Source organism: Siphateles boraxobius, unplaced genomic scaffold (assembly GCF_051911475.1).
Source record: "Siphateles boraxobius isolate OS27281-9 unplaced genomic scaffold, OSU_SipBor_1 37, whole genome shotgun sequence".
In the NCBI taxonomy this organism is placed as follows: domain Eukaryota; kingdom Metazoa; phylum Chordata; class Actinopteri; order Cypriniformes; family Leuciscidae; genus Siphateles; species Siphateles boraxobius.
This window is the reverse complement of record NW_027508997.1, coordinates 3,481,062-3,501,206: the sequence shown is the minus strand read 5'-3', so window position 1 is coordinate 3,501,206 and position 20,145 is coordinate 3,481,062. Positions and strand designations below refer to the sequence as shown.

The window sequence follows — 20,145 nt, the reverse complement described above, 5'->3', positions numbered from 1 at the left end:
TTTAATTATGCATATGATGCAGTAAATATACATTTATTTACTATAAAATGCTCATATAATTATGCCGAACATGATGACGAAAACTAACATTTATGGCACATTTTCCCCAATATATTATGTATTACTTAAAATACATAAATGTGTAAAAAAATATTTTGGCATTCAGATGTGTGATATTTTGGCATTCAATACTTAATCCAGAATATTCTTGCGATCAACTTGCAAACGAAGCATACTTAGAGGAAACATATGCATCCAAAACACATGCACTCTTTCTGATATAAACAATAATTCGCTAAGCCACTGTTTTCAGCATAGAAGGCACAAAAAGATATATAGTTTGCTACTTCTAAAATTAAAGATATAGAGAAAACAGCATGAAATGTAACGTGCAGCATAGCATATACTGTATGCACACAAGTGCCTTTGCATTGAGTACAGTAAAACATGCAAGTATGTAATAGAGTCCAAAATAGTGTAAGGCGTAAGATGTGTATAAAATGTGGCGTGGCTTCATGTCCTCTGAGCATCGCTGATCATCTGTAGCCTCTAATCGCTTCCACCACAGAGCTTCAGCAGTAGTTTCTTATAATCCCCTGAAGTGTCTCCCTATAAATGCACATTAGTTTGATTACAAATATTAATATGGATCTGTCATTTTCATTTCTCAAAAAATGTAAAGCATAGATTAAGGGGTGGTTACACAGGCACTCACAGATATGGCTGTGTATAGAGATTTCCCATAAAGCTTTACGTATTCCTGACGAATGTCCAGCATGTCCACCTCAGAGCGGGTCACCATGATGCGAGTCAAAGTACGATCCTTGGTTCCTGCTCCCTGTGCAACCAAAACAGAGACTTTTTTTTAAGTTTTTGAGTGTGCTCTGATCTGAAACCCTCTCGATACTCTTAGGCCACTTCCACCTTTCATCAAATCAGAATCCATGGACTGTACCGCTGAGTTATAACCAGTGTTCCCCCACAAATTATTTCAGCATTGAGCAAACCTTATAATAACATTACGGTTTATATTAATAATATTACTGTTGTTATAATTATAATTACATTATATATTACGTTATAATATAAATTGTTTGCAGTCCAATACAAATATTATCAGGTTTCACACTCTTTTTGACCCGTTCCAGTCATTTGTAATTACTGGAAAAGACAATGATTTATATATATTGCTCTAAATATTTCAGACCTTGGCATAGCTTAAAAAAAATTAAAAATTATATATATATATATATATATATATATATAATATACACACACACACACACACACACAATTGTATATTATAATTGTATAATTTTATACTTTTTATTTATGTTTAATTAAAAAATAAAAAGTAACAATTAAAAAAGAATGTATTCTAATACCCCCAGATTTCTGGCCCCCAGATTATTTTGTTATATGAATATCTGAACATGCAATCTATCAAAAGAAAGAACAGAACCTCTGCTTCACCTAAATGTGGGTAAAAGCAACATTTTGAACAAAAAGCTGAGAAATATCACGTTTTTGTCAAAGACTACAACGTGCATAACCAATGCTTTTATCTCGTGTTTCTGCTTTTTTTTTTTGACTGTGTTTTGATCTGGAGATTTTGTATCATAAGATGTGTTATAGCACCCCCTACCATGTAACAGTGAAAACACTGATTGCTGGAAAATTCCATCAATGGCTAGGAAAGAGTTAACACAGTTTGACTTCAAACAAAATGACTTCTAAACTATGGCTTTGCCGTAATTAATCATGATTAGTCTTCCCTTTTACACTGACACTAGACAATACAGCTAAACCACACAGAGAAGGAGGAGTCTCACCTTCATGGCCTTGTAGAGTCTCTCAGCAAAGTAGGCCGGTGTGTTCTTGATGCATTTCACTGCATACAGAAAAACAGATTTAGACTCACCATATGCAAATCACCCTGCAGCTAATAATACATCTACAACACAACAAGCAAGAGAATCTTGAAACTTAAATGGAAAAATAAAACAAAATGAAGACAGACCAGGCATTCATCTGAAAGTGAAAGTCATTTAACCTGAAAGAAAGAAAACCTGACTGTTCAGAACAGCAAACTGAAAAGACACACTAAACTCAACTCGTTATGAACATGTCACAGACTGAAAGGAAGTCATGCATGATGACACAGCAAGCACATATGTCAGCTACTTTATGTTTTATGGCACACTTATGGTTTATGAATCACGTTGTGTGATCAAAAACATATTACCACATATTTACCCTATAACAGCTTTACTCTTAAACGGGCCAGCAGGATGGAGAGCAAGTTAAAAAATACAATTATGAGGGTTTAATGAGAAGATTTCGTCAAACGATTATACATGGCAGATCAGAAAGCTCACCGACAGCCAGCATGCCACTCTCCAGGTCTCCAGACATCTCCCTATCGATACTCTTCTCAATGTCTCTGCCACACATGTGCTGGTACTCATTAAACACTGTCAACAGAAACACACAAAATGCCTTAATACAATTCATATTTCTGCAAACACAGAGATCACAGACAAACGGTCGTTAATGAGCATGGGAGAGAACAGTAATGAACTTTAAAACACAATCAATGCTTTTAATTACAAAGCAACACCAACATAATTGTTTATTAAACTGTGCCCTCTGGATGAATGGAATACTAGCTTACCATTTAACAAATATTGTGCAATATACACTGCTGTTCAAAAATTTGGGATCAGTATGTTTTTGTTTTGTTTTGAAAATAAGTATATTTACTGAATAACGACATTTATAAAGTTACAAATTTTCTAATGGTCTAATCTGGAAAAAAAGTTTAAACTGTTAAAAAAAACATTGATAATAAGAAATGTTTCTTGAGCACCAAATCATATTAGAATTATTTCTGGAGGTTCATGTGACAATGATGCTGAAAATTCAGCTTTGCCATCACAGAAATAAATTACTTTTTAAAAAATGTATCAAAATAGAAAACAGTTTATTTGAACTGCAAGAATATTTTACAATATTACTGTTTTTGACTTACTTTGCATCAAATAAATGCAGCCTCAGTGAGCATAAGAGACTTTGTTCAAAAACAAAATGTCAAAAATGATATGTTGATTAGATAAATGTATGTCCAGTATTGCACATCTTATGTAAATAGACAGACAACTATCGACTGTAGTATGGAAAAACAGGGAATAGCATAGTAAGGCGTATTCAAGAGTTTCCGCTGGAAAACATGTCCAGTCATGAGTCATAATTCTCATAATGACAATTACAGCCTTGGGAAGAGTTGGTTGACTGCAAGGCCTGATCCAAAACTGAAACTGAGGCTGCCCATGTGGCAGAATTTAGAAGTTCTTCACACTTTTAAGGCCCAGATATATTTGCTAAATTAAAGAACTAATGTTCTTAAGCCGTATTTGAGCTAAAGCAGCAGCAATGTATAATACATCATAATCACTCGTGATTCAATATGTAACAGTACAGTAATCTTGACAAACAGGTTTGGAGATTTTGGTCTTTCCCTATTCAAGTAGAGATGAGCAGTACCAATTACCTAGAAAGTAAGCAATCTGTGGGTGGAACAGCCCTACCTAAAAAGGACATTAACTTGATAAAAGAACTACTATTCCAGTCAAAGGGTCATGACGCACCTGCTCTGAGGTGAGCTTTGCTCCGAGCACACAGGATGGCATTGAACTTAGACTCATCTGTGCCGAGTTTATTTTCCCCTGCTTGATACAGGGTCTGCAGCAGAACATAAATAAATTATAGTAGGCATACTTCAAGACGGAGAAATGAATATATATATATATATACACACATATACATATTTAAATATTTCAATAATTACCTGAGCATCCTGTTTGGCTAATGATATGTCCACATTCTCACTCTCATCACGATTACCCTTGAAGATAATAACAGGAAGAAACACTGATTTGACATTGTCATCTGTCTTTGATGTTACAACTCAAAAATATGAAGTTTTCATTATTAAATTCATGTGCACTAACTTGAATGGGTTAAATGAGAGGACTAATTCTGAGTATGGGTTACCATACTTGTCGCTCAGATGTCACTTTCACTTTTATAAAACAAAAGCACAGCATCTGTTTACCTGGGCAAGAGAGACCAGAAGTCTGCGGAAGTGTCCAGATGTGTCACTACTTATGGCATCCTCCAGTGTTTTCTTATTCTCTAAAACAGGAACATTGAGTGTTATCTATCACAATTCACCACGCTTTACTGTCAAGCTTTAAATTAGAATGCGTATGACATGTACCATATCCTTGATTGGGAAGTAATCAAATCTGTAATTGCAGAGGGAAGGAATTACGTGATATGAGTCATGTACGTACCAGCTTTATAGAGTTGATTGATTTCTCGGATCTCTGCATTAGAGCGAGAGGCCAAGATTTCAATCAAACAGGCTTCATCTGTCCCTGCTCCCTGTGAAACATTCAGCAGATTATTTTTGTATTAATGGCATATCAAAACATCTAATCAAATCTTTTTTTATCCGTGGACCGTAAAGGAAAAGTTCACTTAAAATGTAAGCTGTTGTAGATGCGTGTTTAATCTTTAGAACTTCTCCTTTTGTGTTTGGTAAACTGGTCCTTTAAGGTCCAGAGAAATGTGTTACATATTAACCTGTGGTTCAATGGCTAAATGATTATGACTTTTATGCTCACCAAGGCTGCATTTACGTATATGAACAAAAACACAGTAAAAACAGTAATATTGTGAAATATTATTACAACCTAAAATAACTGTTTTCTATTTTAATATATTACAATATGTAATGTATTCCTGTGATGCAAAGCAGAATTTTCAGCATCATTACTGCAGTCTTCAGTGTCACATGATCCTTCAGAAATCATTCTCTTTTTCCTGAATTCTGTTAATAAAGTACTTTCACAAACCTTGATTGCCTCTTTGAGCTCACTTGCATCTAACTGAGCTGGAGTCTTCAACATGGCCAGCACCACTCTCTCAAAGTTCCCTGAAAGCTCAGACTTCAGGTCCTTGACCAAGTCCTGTAAACAATGGGTTACATGAATGCACAATGTTGCTTATCTTAAAGATAACAAAATATGGGTTTTGTTGTTTGTTTGTTAGCCATTTAGTTCTTTTCGGCATTGATGCTTTAATGATATATATGCTAGTGTTGACAAAATGATCTTAGCATCTTTATCTTTTAGTCTTCGTCCATTGGGAAAATGGACCAAAAATACTGATGTCTCATCTTGTACTAAGGAGCGTTTACAAATATTTGTCCAATCAAATGCTCTCTAGAATGAGAAAAGTCCCTCCCACTAATACCACCTGCCTCTTATTATATAATGGCAAGTAGCAACTCATGTTTCACAGCTGTTAATAAATATGACTAGCTGTTTAAAATAAACCCATGTGAAATAATTCAAAGCTCTAGAGGGACTTGCTACATCTACTGAACAGAAAACATCGAAAAATCTTCAATGCTCTACATTACCTTTCCATAGGCAGTCTTGTATGACACCAAAAGAGGTACACGCTGCTTGGTGGAGCGACTTCCAAGCAAATTAATGATGGCTTGTTCATCAGTGCCTGTTGAGACATGTGCTTGTGTATTAGCAGCATATAATAAACAGATGAGTCATTTTCAAGGAAAGCTCCTATTGTATTCCATGCCATTCTAAAATAAAGCTCTCCGTATTTGAACATCCGCCGTCTGTATCACAAAGCGGTCAAACTTAACAAGATTAATAATAGATAGACATTAAAAAAAAAGAAGAACAGAACACCTTTTACCCCCGAGGGAAATTAAGTGAATCAAAGAAAAACATTTCAAACAAAATCAGGCCAAAATGAAGTTTTTTAACAGTTTGTTTTAGGTTTTTGAAAAACTCCGGCTGGTAAACATTAGTCTATTGGTTTATTACTCTATTACATAATCGTTAGGTTTGCTCTGCAGCTCCGCCTATTTGACTTGGAAATCTTCCTAATTTTTTCCGTTCAGTCGAAGTCAGACACAAGCAAAAACATGAACGTACTGGAGAGCTACTTTGTAGTAGAAACTGAAGTTGTAATTCTAATTGAAAGCGACACTGGCACTATTTTTTCCATGTTTAATACTGTATAGCTGCTTGCTTTAAAGAAATCTATTGTATAAAATGTTATATAAATCAACACTGTGACTTGACCGGAGTGGCGAATTGCAGAACCTGTGCAAACATATCCACGTTGCCATGATCAGATGCAGTCTTAACTACTGTTTTCTCACCATTGTTATTTTGTAGTGTATTTATTTTGTTATTGAGAGGAAAGCGTGCTGCACATTTTTACATATTAGTCTCAGAAGCATGGGCAGCGTCGGCATGTTCTCTAACAGTATGCCAATTCTCAGGTATTTCAAACTTCTTTTCATCCGTAAGCGAAAAGCGAGAACTTCGCCTAGAGTATATCAAGGCATTAAGTGGAAAATGAACATGAAAAATAACCCACCAAAGCCCTTCATGGCCTTCCTGAGGACTTCCGCGTCTTTTAGCGGATCAGCTCCAGGGAAGTCTTGGATGGTCCCTCTGAATCCACGCTACATATAAAAGAAATAAAACAACAGGGAAGTTAGGACAGAAATATATAATGCAATAAATTCCACACAAAAAATAAAGAATTATTTAATTGAATTAATTTACTGTACATTGATAGCTGGAACAGCAGGTGCACCTCCTCCATAACCTCCACCGTATCCGGGCATGGACGGGTTGGGTGAGGGTGCTTTAGGATAGCTAGGCACGGAAGGATTGGGTGCTGGGGCGTTTGGGTAGCCCGGCATCTGCTGACCAGGGGCTGGCCCACCAGGGTATCCCATTCCGGGACCTTGGGGCATACCTCCTCCTGGCTGAGGGTACAGGCCATAGGGCTGGTTAGGGGAGGGGGCTGGTGGGCCCCCAGGTTGGGGGGCAGGAAAGCCACCAGGCACTTGAGAGAACATGGATGGATTTGGGCTAAATCCACTATTGGCAGCGAACTGATTTGCCTGTGATGGAAACATTTGAGGGGGGCGAAAAAAGCACAAAGCAAAAAGCAAGCATGACAGTTAGGACAGTAGAGCAGAAGTTTCAGGAAATTAAACATATACAGCCTTGAAATGACAATACTGACGGACAAAGAGATGATTAAGGCCAGGACAGGGAGATAAGGAGTATGTTGAACAAGTGTGCATTCATGGAAAGGTTTGTTTACATAGGGTGGCTTTGCACTGAAACGTTTCTGTTGACTTAAGGCACTTGTATCATATTGCACATGGTTGTCACAGAGACACTGTTTTGTACCATTTAAATGATGGAAGAACTTCCAGATTCACATACGTTCCCTTGCTGTGACCCTAAATGCAGGAGTACAGCAGAGGAGTAAAGAAACCAGTTATTGTAGTCTAGCTAAAGCACCACACACACTACAAAAATAATTCTACCACACACACACACTACAAAAACGAATTATATCAAAAGCAGGGAATAGCCTGTGTGTGTGTGTGAGTGTGTGTGTGTGTGTGTGTGTGTGTGTGTGTGTGTGTGTGTGTGTGTGTGTGTGTGTTTTAATGGCTGACACTCACACCAAAATCTAGAACGCAAGGTAGCCGATTGCCAGAGTTTCTTCAACTTTTAGGCACTTTTACGTCCTAGAAGTTGAACTACACCCAAGGGCAGCATACATTTTAAATCATGACACAATTTATAAACCTTCCCTTGTGGAAAAGAAGTGTGCTTAATTGTGCTAAAATGTGCTATATAAATAAAGTTGCTTGCTTGCTTAATTGTATTAAATATGCACTTGTAGTGTATTTTATATATTAAAAGTATATATATATATATATTTAAACCTGTACTTGCAGATAAAATAATAGTAATTAAATAAAAGGCCACTAAAATGTACTTAAAAAGAGGATACTTTCTAGACAAATTTAAAAAAGCGCACTTTGTAGTCTTTTCAAATTAAAAGCTTTACTTTAAAGTACATATTAAATCATTGTTTTAATAATCTCGTCACTCTTTAAAAATGTACACTTTTTCTGTTGTGTTGACTAACATAATATGTAAAGTACTTGATTATCATTTTACTGTAGTGTGTGTTCGATGTTGGATTTAAAGTTAATGTTTTAAATATACTATATTCCACCTGCATCATTACAAATGTGTAATGACAGTAATTACAAATATAGTTAATATTAATTTAAATTTAAAGAATAATGTCTTTTCATTTAATTGCAATTAACATGAAAATAAGTGCCCCAAAACATTATATTCAGTTTGCACTTAAGTATATTCTTTTTAAATATATTATTTCTGCAATAAGTACTCTTTTTTAAAAGTATGCATAGTGTACTTCCTTTTCACAAGGGTTAACTTCAAACACATTTAAGTAACCCTCCCTGCCAGAGAAAGAAAATCAATAATGATATTACCTAATTACTCATGGCTCTTTGTTCTGACTCGTGCTTTGAAGTTTTGACTTGGTATCTTAAGTAATTAGACAATGTCTATGCTTTTGTGTACATCACAGTTTTGGGTGAATTATTGCCCTCGCTGCAATAGTTAAATGGATCCACACTTGTTCACATTTCCTCTGTTGAGTAAATTTGATTACGGAGCAAACTGTAATGAAGCTTGTGCAACAGTAAATTCAATAGGGTCATATTTGTTGGTCAAAGCACATTTGGATGACAGATAAATTATAAAAGATCAATGTCATGGTCACAAGAGCACAGATTTGTAAAAAGCTGATAAAGAAAGGATTGGATGCAATTTAAGCCAAGGCTGTGGATTTCATGCTGACTGGAATCAAATTACCTGCATCTGTTGAGAATGGAGACCAATGTCATTTCTGAGTATGCATTACATCATCGTTTCATTGTAGAACTTACCATTCCTTGGATATTTGATGCATTGAATCCGGCATTCGGCAAATTATCCAGGCCAATAGGAGCACCCCAACCTCCTGCAAATGCATGCATTTAAAACAATCAAAGGAACATAAGCAAAAAACCTAAAACCCCACACAAATTATAACTGAACAATATCAATGCACTTCACAGTTAATATGACATCGAAACTGACCACATTTACTTATAATTAAAACATGTTCCTGATCTTATTATGCATGGTTCTCTGGTGCATGTTATTCCAAATAGAAAAATCTAAAAACTTGGCCTGCCTTTTAAATTAATTTTCTTTCCGACTGATGTCTCAGATGTTTCTTACTTTTCAAAGCACCTCCAATCCTCCAATCACCTGACTCCATTCTGCTATATAATGTCTCTTAAACATTCCAGCCTATTTTTCACAATCCCAAAAATTCATGTTGTGCATCTTGCTTACCGACTATCCTGTCTCGCATGTCAGATTACAGAAATAAAATGGGCTGTGAACATCACTTCATGCTGACTTCAAAATAGAGTGTGTATAGGGGAAATCCGGATACATTGTGTATCACATGTCAGGCTAATAATAATCTAGACATCAACTTTTGATCATTATTCTGTGCAGTACCCTGAGGGCCCCGCTTCACTCCATCTTGTAACTATATTTAAAAAAAAATCATTTTTAGTTCTGAACCTGTTTTGATGTGATACGGCAAACCAGAAACAATAAAGAATCCAGAGCAGCAGGTTTTGTTATGGTAATAAGAAGTGTCAGGTAACGCTGCACTGACGCATAATTAAACTATTTCTGCTAGGTGTTTCTACATCTACTTTTAAATATAAAATGTAACTCTTATAACTTGTATTTTTGGTTAGTTGACATGGAATAAAGCTTTTTATGATTCATTGAGTACATTTCTTTATGGATTACTTTTAAAATTTATTTGCCAAACCACAACACCATTTAAAATGATCAAGTGAAGGCAAACATAGATATTTACACTAGAATTCAAAAGTTTGGGGTCAGTAAGACTTTAAAAAGCCTCTTATGGTCACCAAGGTTGCACTTATTTGATCAAAAATAGAGTAAAAAATGTAATAGTGTGAAATATAATTCCAATATAAATGAATATTTTCTATTTGAATATATTTTGAAATGTGATTTATTCCTGTGATCAAAACTGAATTTTCAGCATCATTACTCCAGTCTACAGTGTCACATGATCCTCCAGAAATCATTCTGATATGCTATATAGCAATGTATATACAGTATATATAACCATTGAATCTAATTCTGGGAACAAAACTGCAGTAAAACGGGCTGTTTGGGATATCTGAGTACTTAACAGAAAAAAGAAAACTACAATTTTTACAAAGTTTTTCAGTATGAACAATCAGATATAACACCAGATAAAACAAAATAGCAAAAACTAGCAATCTGTTTCACTTTATTTGATACGCAACGCATGTGACTTCATCAAATATGAATACATTCATGTTTGCCAGCGCTTTCATCTAATAGCAAACAATGTGACATTCAGTAAGTAGTAAAAAATGAATGAATCATCTTTTCAATGCACTACATGAATGTGTGCAATACCTCTAGCGTTTATGTTCTCTCATGTGCCTAGGAGTTAAGCACCACAGCGAGACCATGATATATATGAGCAGAGGTAATATGTACACACTGACAGCCACTGTCATTTTCTGTATGAGAAAGTGTCATGGCATCGTGTTGATGCTTAGAACCACTACTGCAACTGATGGGAGATACACCGGATATTGGCTACCCTGTCTGAACAGATCAGATTTCATCTGACAGTGCCAAAGATCAGATCTGAAAATAATTTCAGATTTGTGAGCAGTGTAGAACAAAGCCTTAGAGTTCAGAATATTCCGATGAATAAAATACTACTGGTAAACAAAATATAGGAAGGTCAAAATTTCTAGCATGTATACACACCAAACAAAGCATATTTTGGTATGGAAAAATAGCTAAACCAACCATATTCTGGAAAATGTGTGAGACACTAGCGAACAAGTCAAGGTCTCCTCCCAAAATAACACGTTGTGAAACATTCAAATGCGTTCATTCAATAATATAATCCATGTGGCCTCTGGCACAAAAACCACCCACAGATCTCTGGGACTCTCAAAAGAAGAGCCTCTAAAAGTATGCACATCAGTACGAGTCTACAAGACAATGCTAGAAGTAAAAATGCTAGCATTTTTAACAAACTATACATTCAGTCTGACTCACTCAATATATATATATATATATTTATTTTTTTGGCTCCACCTAAAAATTACAAGGTCAACATCACTGTTCAATGAAAGCACCACTAAACAAAATTGGTTTGTCCACTGACTTTATAAATAAAGTGTCCATAAAAACTTGATAATTCAACATTTCAAACACAAACCACATTGAGTATGATGCAAGGAAATGCATTGAGCACACTGCACATATGGAAATCATCTATTCAGATAACACCCAGATAAGTGCAGTTTCCTGGTTTTACTTTGGCTCACCTGAGGCTGGAGGAGCAAACTGCCCTGGCTGGCCGGGATAGGCACCAGGCTGGCCGGGATAGGCACCTGGCTGTGACGGGTAAGCACCAGGTTGGGGAGGGTATCCACCCGCCTGTGGGGGGTACATCCCAGGTTGAGGGGGGTAGCCCCCTGCAGCAGGAGGGTACGCTCCTGGTTGAGGTGGGTATCCACCGGCCTGAGGAGGATAGCCCGTCTGGGGAGGATAGCCTGGATAGCTCATTGTCATGCCTGAAATTGAAAAAAGGATGGGTTTCTTTTACCAAAATTGCGTGAAAATTAAATCTTCCATTAGCTTGGATTAGAGATCAGAATAATAATAAAAAAAGATTGCATAAATTGCTTAAAAAATGCATTAGAGGGAGGCTTCATGCATCATTCCAAAGTCAATGGGTAAATGCCTGAAATAAGCAGTTAGCTCAAGCATGTTTCATTCGATGGGATAAAATACATCAGTAATACCTCATTCTTGATTTTTTAAGCTTTTACGCTTCTTGAAAAAGGAAGTTGCCAATAAGTGGCTAAAGGGGACTACAGATGCTGTCTGGAACATTTTCAGTGTGATGTTTAAAGGGATATTTCACCCAAGAATGAAAATTCTGTCATTTACTCACTCACCCTCATGTGGTTCCAAACCCATAAGACTTTATTTCATCTTCAGAACACAAATTAAGATCTTTTTGATGAAATCTGAGAGCTTTCTGTCCCTCCGTTGACAGCTACGCAACTACCATTTTGACGCTTTAATTTTTAAATGTGAATAGAAGCCAAAATTCAATCTGTTCATCATACAAAGCAATCTAATCTCTTCAGAAAATTTGGACTAAACCGCTCAATTCATATGGATTAGTTTTACGATCGCTTTATTAACTTTACGTAGCTGTCAACGGATAGACAAAAAGCTCAGATTTCATCAAAAAGATCTTCATCTTACGGGTTTGGAACGGCATGAGGGTGAGTAACTGATGACAGAAAAGACATTTTTGGGTGAACTATTTAAACATCACTCTGAAAAGTCATATATTCATATATCCTTTAGGTAGGCTTTTTTATCGGGGGAAAATAGTGATGTCAAAGTTCAAATTGCCCTACATAACTACGTCATCACTGCAGAGCTCCATTTGGGGATACATAAGCTTTAACCATAGGCCCCGTTATCCAAACATTACGCTGCATCTGCTCCTGTGCTGCTTGACTGACGGTGTCAATGAACCCTCAATTGACACCGTCAATTGAGCAAAGCATGTTCTACTATAGAAAAACATCAGTCATTTCCTTTTAGGTCAGTTTGATGACAATAATCAAAACTGACACCTTCTGCTGTTTAACACCTGACTTGAGATGTTAAAGGCCGTGTTTCAGGGTAAATTTTTCAACGAATTTGTGCAATTTGCTTGTTGGTAATAAACATTTAAACTGTTATCCATTGTATTTTATGTTGTTGGGTATCAAAAAACGGAATATAATACGAAAAAGTAGGCACTATCTTACAGCGGTTTGCAACGATTCTTCTTTCCCCCACAATGCATTGCATTACGTCACCTTGGGGAGAGAATTTACCAAAGCCCGCCTTGAGAGTGACTAGAGAGACGAGTAGTAGACGAGAGTATTCAGATAGCGCAGATTATAGATAACTAGATAAATACATAGATATAGATAGATAGATAGATAGATAGACTAGATATAGATAGACAGACAGATATATATAGATAGATAGGCTAGTATATGCGGCAACTGCACATCCAATGGCGCGGGCGCCTCTGATGTGCGACCAACTCTACGTTGTCAATCTCCCTACTATATATTTCTATCTATGCTAACGTTATGCTATCTGGCTGTCTGCCTATCTCTCTCTATACCGCCCACACAAGCACCTGCCAAACACAGCGACAGACACGTGGCGGCTACGTTTGCAACAACATTTTCACCGGAGGAAGAGATAAACGCTTAGAAACACCCATATAGCTAGCATGTTGCTTTCTATTTGGAGATGACAAAGACAAAGTGTACCAGTACTCTACGACACTATGACAAAGGTTACCGGCACTTATCTAAACTAACGTCATGATCACTGCCACTAGATAAAAAGATTTTTCACCCAGTGCTATTCAATGACAGTAAAAAAAAAAAATTTGTCGTTATTGTGCACTGCTGCTCGTAGACTAGCTCCAGTGCTCATTGCTGCGTTGCTAAATGATAGCGACTCACCAGGACACTTCACCAACTCTCCACTCATTCTCCTCGGACCATGCATTTTAATTGGCTTTGACGGCCATCAGTTCTTGGCAATTCCTAATTTGCCCTCTCACGTCTGGCAGGTTCGAAATTATACGGCTGCGGGCCATCATACATGTTGGCTCTTGCCACCGCTTCCTCATCCCAGTCAGTCGCCATAGTTGTAATACTAGGCTGAGGCTACCTTTCCTCCGCTTCTCCCCAACGTGACGTCATCACCGAATTGCGTAAAAAAACCGTTAATACCAAAAACTTAAAAAACTGGTCTTTAAGATAATTTTTGAGACAATTTAAAAATTATATACATATCTTGAGTGATTTATGTACCCATTAATCGACAGCGGTGGTTAACCTGCAACATGCCCTTTAAGCTTGAGATGTCAATCTGCAAAAGAGAGCAAGACTTCCCTTAAGTGTGCCAACAACTAGCATGAAAATTACAACATGCGTCAACAAAAAAAACTTTTATTTAGCTAAAGTTTGTTTCACTTTTTTTTCGGGCTGCAAAAACTAATCAATAAAATCGATTATAATCGATTATGAAAATCGTTGTCAACGAATGTCATTATCGATTAGTTGGTCTGCTTACGTCACGGGGAGCGTTTACTGGTACGCACACACACGCAAGGTCTCTCTCCCTCAGGTGCTCTGCCGAGCGCGCGCGCTACACGGTTTGGAGCAGTCTCTTCTGTCTCGCATGCGCGCTCTTGCTTGCGCGCTCTAGATTTCGGGAGTTTGAACTAATTCGCGGGCATCAGGGAGCCGCAATCAATATGCGGGAGACTCCCGGGATCTTGGGATGTCTGTATTTTGTCTCGAGCATCAGGTTGCGCAATCAGTTCGCTCGCAACGTAAGTGATGGATTAAAATAGCGCTACCGCAGAAATAGGTTAAATTAAAACGGTCTTTACAAAGTAAAGCACTAAATATAAAGGCAGTTAATAACAGCAGCAGTAAAATATTGTTTTTTAGTCACTGTACTCAGTGGTTTTCAGCGAATGCTTGTGCACTAATGCATAATTTCTCCTGTCCTTTACTCAAGCCTGTTAGCTTGCTGGGTAACGTTACCTCCATTCCGTTCTCTTTTTATAGCATTTGTCTACTAATTCTTAATTGTTTTTCAAACGCGATCTACTGCGGCTCTACGTTCACACAATTGTTTTCAGTCTTTCTATATTTATTTAATCAATTTATCCTTATATTATTCTTTTATATATTATATATAATATATATTATATTCTTTATCCTTATATTCCTTATATATAATTAATTTTAAATAAAAATTAAATGAATTATATATTTTAGATGTTTTTAGTTTGTTTTTAGTTCAGATATTCACATCTGAACAACATGTCTGTGTAAATTTGTTTTAACAAAAATTGTGTTAAAACATAATATGTTGGATATCATTTTTTTAACAATAATCATGTTTGTCAACTTGCCATCAGCAATTATCATTAAAAACAATGCAAATATTGATATTAGTAAAACTCAATGTGTGGCTTTTGCACTTTTTAAAGTACACTTTTACACATAAATACCCTGATTTACGGTTTTATTTAGTTATAATAAAAAAAAAATCTAATTTAATTTCTATCCGATTAATCGAAAAAATAATCGTCCGATTAATCGATTATCAAAATAATCGTTAATTGCAGCCCTACTTTTTTTATACATAAACTTATTTATTTGTAAAAAAAAATAAAAAGAAAAATAAAATCCCAGTCTAATTCACTCTTTTTTTTCTTCTGACATGACTGCTCAGACTTCTCAACTTTTCCTTTGAAATGCACCAAAACATTAACCCTAAGTGGAAAATAGTGGCTATGCTCTCAAAATCAAACCCTCAATATTTCTTGTATACCAAACATTAACAGCAGTCAGTGCGTCTCAACGAGAAGTTCCTGTGTGGTCCCCAAACCATGGAAACACATTACCTAAACTACAGCTGAAGCTCTGCCCTGTTGCTATAGAAAACTAGTCATGTTCAGGAAGTAAAACTCCCATTCATATTTTCCACAGGGAAATTGTTTTTTAGTGATAACGTATTCCTCAATTCAACTATGACGTTTCAAAAGAGTTCTGAGGTTGTTAAATGATGGTATCTACATGCTTCTGTAGAAGCCACAAGCCAATGTTTTTAAACGCAACTTTAAAAACATTTAATTTTTGACTATCTAAAAATGATACACAACCTATAATACTGAGGACAGCTTCACCAATCAGAAATCATCACTGTTACCATGGAAATAAAGATTATTGTAAAGACAGCCCACCACCAAAATGATATAATAAAGACAGCCCACCACCAAAAATAATGAGGTCAATCACCTGATTGAAATATATACAGTATGTACGTCTTTTGTGAGAGTAGAGAGATCGACTCAATTACGCCATCAGCAGTGCTTAATGGGAGTGAACAGGGCTAATAAGATCTTTTAGTGTGTGTTGCTTTTTTCAACTCTCTTTGGTGTAATTTTCTGAGCAGCATCATGGGTAATGTGGTTTTCACTAGGAATTCCACTGTTAAACAGGATTATTTAAAAAAATAAGCTGAAATAATGCAGGCTGACGTCTTCAGCACAGGACAATACCATTGATTAAAAACCTTGTAGCTCAGAGAAGGTTCTAAGTTAACGTAAAAAATAAATTTACCTACGAAGAAAGTTTTTACTCCCGGAACCCAACAGTTGAATAGACCTAAACTGGTTAGACACCATATTGAATTTAACTCTGATGTTAACAAGGCTGTAAGGGATAGACTTACAGTCTTTACAATAGAACAAACTGTAGAAAGATCCTAGATTATGTAGCTAATTTTCATAACCCACAACTTTCAAAAGCTATTTTCTGGAGTTTTTGTCCACTGAAACTTTTCTTCTGAAAGATTTTTCATCGGCTGCACAATGTCAGTAAGGTGTGTTGTTAAACAACAGTAGGATCTATTGAATACACTGTACTTCTATCCTTCACAGCCTGGTTTTCATTCCTGTAAAAAAATAAATATGGCGCTATCCTGACTAAGGTCTATAGTAAGCAGTATCATGCTCTTTTGCCTAAATAACTACTACTGAGGCAGTGAAGAAAGGCAATGCTGTCCGCAGCAGAGAAAATACAGTAACGTTCAGGGCATGAGGCACAAATTATATGGATAACATAATAGGAGTGGATAAGATATGAAAAATGGGCTTTTATAATATTGCTCATTGACAATTGGCACATTGCCTTAGACTTAGAGAGATGTCCATACTTTGTAAACTTACAATTTGGCTACTAGTATAATATTTAGCCTATGTTCATGCTCTATTTGTGGTCATGGAAACTAATACTGATGTATTTGAAAGTTATACACTTTTCATACAGTCTTATCACCTTTACTCAGTGTGGGAGCGGTTTGTCATAGCACCTCAACACCTGCCATAAAACACATTAGAAGTTGTGCAGAAGGAAGGGACAAACAGACTTTTAGAGATGAACCCTGCTGATAAAAATCACCACACCTCAACATATGATGCAATCGACACGGTTAAGATTTTCAAACTTACGGATCACAATGGGCCTCATTTGTCAATCATACATAGAAACGAGTGCAGAAATCATCTTATGACACATTATGTCATCTAATGAAACATTCGTATACCAACAATCCCATTGTTGTTAAAAAATGTGGCAGGTGAAAACAATTTTCAGCCAGATTTATTATGCTGAATGCAAGTTCACCCTAACTCAAAAACTTGCGTACACAAGTTGAAACCTGACTTATGATTTGATCGTTGCCAGCAATCACGTACATATTGATAAATGCCAAGTTTTACGTAGAAACGGCCGCACGTACGTTCATACGTTCGTTTCATAAATGAGGGGCACTATGTTTATTTCAGTCAGGCCTTTACAATCACATATTGTTTAGGGCAGAAAAAAAGGCTTTTGTTTGGCCTAATTTTTAAGAATGTTAATGCCATGCTTTAGAATGTCAAAACACCGACATCACAATACCAACTCTTTTTGACAGTAAGAGTTTTACTTTCTCTACAGCATGGGTCTTCAACAGAGCAAGATTCCACCAATTATTTTTATGAAATAATGAATATGACTGTGTTCATAAATAAAATTAAAATGAATACATAAAATTAAAACAAAAAATACAAGTAAATGCCCCGTACATCTGATTAATTTAATGACTCTGCAAAGTAAACACCATAAAGTTTGTAAATAAATGAATATGGTAGGCTACTATTTACTTTTTAAAACGCAAGCTTAAAATGCAACACTCAAGGTTCTTTATTAGCATCTGTTTCCACGAAAAACATCCGTTAACATCCATGGAACCTTTCCATGCCAAAAAGGTTATTTATAGTAGAAAAAGGTTGTTTAATTATTGAAATGAAACTAAGATAAATGTATTATTAGTTAATTGTTAATTGATAGATTTTAATCTCTCTCTCTCGCTCTCATATATATATATAAGAACGCGTATAGCCTACTTCACAATACACCAACAAAGTGGTAATAAAATATCTTGAACATTGGTAATGTTAAAATTTTTTACTCTTTTATTACAACATAGAAAATTCCTGCGAGAGCCCAACACAGTACAATTTGAGCATTAAACATCTGTACAATGTCCCCTAATTATTTAAGACAGGACATATTTCCATTGAGGCCGAAATTACAAGTGGCACTATTAAGGTTTGCTCAGTCAACAACAAAATATGTGATTATCCAAATATCCAAACTTCCATTTTGATATATCCCACAAAACAGTGACAGTTTGAGTCTTGTCTATCAACTGTATTTAAGCCAACATGTTCCGTCACATTAAAACATGTTTTCGCTCCATACAACATTACACTACATAATTAACTGTTTTTAGCTGGATAATCTTAAATTAACTGGAACCTCAAATATGCGAACCGAAGATAAAAGACATAAGATTAATACTCAACATTATGGGCGGATCTCTGCAAATGTTAGCTGGAAGAAGGCTTACAAGACGCTTAAAATAACGCAGTTTTATGCAGGGATTACAGAGCAGAAACCGCATAAACGTTTACATAAAAGCTCACTCAATATCGTTAGAAATATTTTAATAGTAAAAACGTTAAACAGACCGCATTATGGTGTAAAATAGTATATGTTACTTACAGTTTAAACAGAAGGCCGTCACTTCCTAGGTACAGAGTACCTCTCAGAGTGCTCGAGCGTAAGACACGCACGCAGCGTAATATTTAATGAGGTGGGTGGGACTCATACTTTCCATGACTGTATCACACCAAACAATCTTTAACTAAATACAAAACATATGACTCTTTCGTTCACCATGACTCACGTTATTTGGTAATAAAGGAATACGTAATTGTAATCTTTCCATAAGCCTGTCAAATATGGCATGCATGACCTATTGCGGAATACACAGTTTAAAAGAGTAGTTTAAACTGTCTCAACTGTACACAGTCTACCCTATAGTTGCATAAAATGCGTTGTAATCACTGTAAGAAAGTTGCGTTCATAGTATAGGCTATTAGGGTTCCTGTAGGTTGTGCTTTTTTTTCTTTGTTGTAATTTTTAAATATAATTATGTGACAAAGACGGAGTGTTAAGATGTCACACAAGACGTAGTGGGTTAAATATGGAAGTCTGCCTCTGCCCAAGCAGGATCACGCCCTAAAGTCAGCCGCGCCTACCTGTGCGTGCGTATGACGTCCATGTGTTGTGTAAACGTGTTTTTACCGTAGACTAATTGCGAAAAAGCTCTTTCACTTCTTGATTCTTCCAAATCCTTTCAGTTAAAATGTATAATCTGTTACTACAAAGGTACAACTAATACTCCAAATGAATACATTGCGATTTTTTCTTTTTGTTGTTGCTTTTAACGTTTTTTATTTAGAAGCAAAACATATCTGGCAACCTACTTTTTCACATTTCTTAATTGAAATTGACACATTTCTTAAATCTTTTGGGTTAATTAAAAACAAGAAAAGTGACAGATTCTTGAAATATTATGATAAAAAATGTTTTGGTGTATAATGTTTTTAAGATTTAATTTATTTCATTAATTGTCTTAGATTAATTTCTTGTCATTTCTTGTCACTGATCTGTACAGGTTACCAATAACAATTTATTTTGCAACCATCCTAAGATAAAAAAACTATTTTGGTGTCTCATGATGAAAAGTACAATACAGTCCCTCTTGTCATCTAAGGTTGGGCACCTGAACTGATCACAGAATATGGAGTCCCTGACTTTGACCTTATTTTACCATTTAGCAACAGAAGTAAATAAACCCAGTTATTAGAGGCTTAGAACTCAATATGAGTCCAGTTTGTTTGTTTTTTGACTATCTGCCATTCACTCCTAGAGTATATGAATGATTAAACTAATGTATGTAAATTGCATGTAAATTGCTTCAGTAAGAAAGTGCCTACTTAGACCATAAATGTTGAAGACATGTTCTGTAAAAGGAA

At 35.9% G+C, this 20,145-nt stretch overlaps 1 protein-coding gene across 2 annotated transcripts; it reads right to left on the bottom strand.

The window, feature by feature from the left end:
* anxa11a (annexin A11a) lies at positions 1 to 19,301 on the bottom strand. Of its 2 annotated transcripts, none has more exons than XM_077197109.1 (15): positions 18,827 to 19,301; positions 11,429 to 11,677; positions 8,900 to 8,973; positions 6,677 to 7,015; positions 6,481 to 6,568; positions 5,489 to 5,583; positions 4,920 to 5,033; positions 4,356 to 4,446; positions 4,115 to 4,194; positions 3,848 to 3,904; positions 3,648 to 3,741; positions 2,379 to 2,474; positions 1,833 to 1,891; positions 716 to 838; positions 1 to 609 (listed from the first exon to the last, which is right to left on the bottom strand). In XM_077197109.1, the coding sequence occupies exons 2-15, from the start codon at positions 11,673 to 11,675 to the stop codon at positions 550 to 552; spliced, it is 1,617 nt and encodes a 538-aa protein (XP_077053224.1). In that variant the 5' UTR covers positions 11,676 to 11,677; positions 18,827 to 19,301; the 3' UTR covers positions 1 to 549. The 2 variants fall into 2 exon arrangements, with proteins under 2 accessions (XP_077053224.1, XP_077053225.1); XM_077197110.1 differs by having other exon boundaries at positions 6,677 to 6,877; positions 18,827 to 18,946.
* Positions 19,302 to 20,145: the final 844 nt, after the last annotated feature.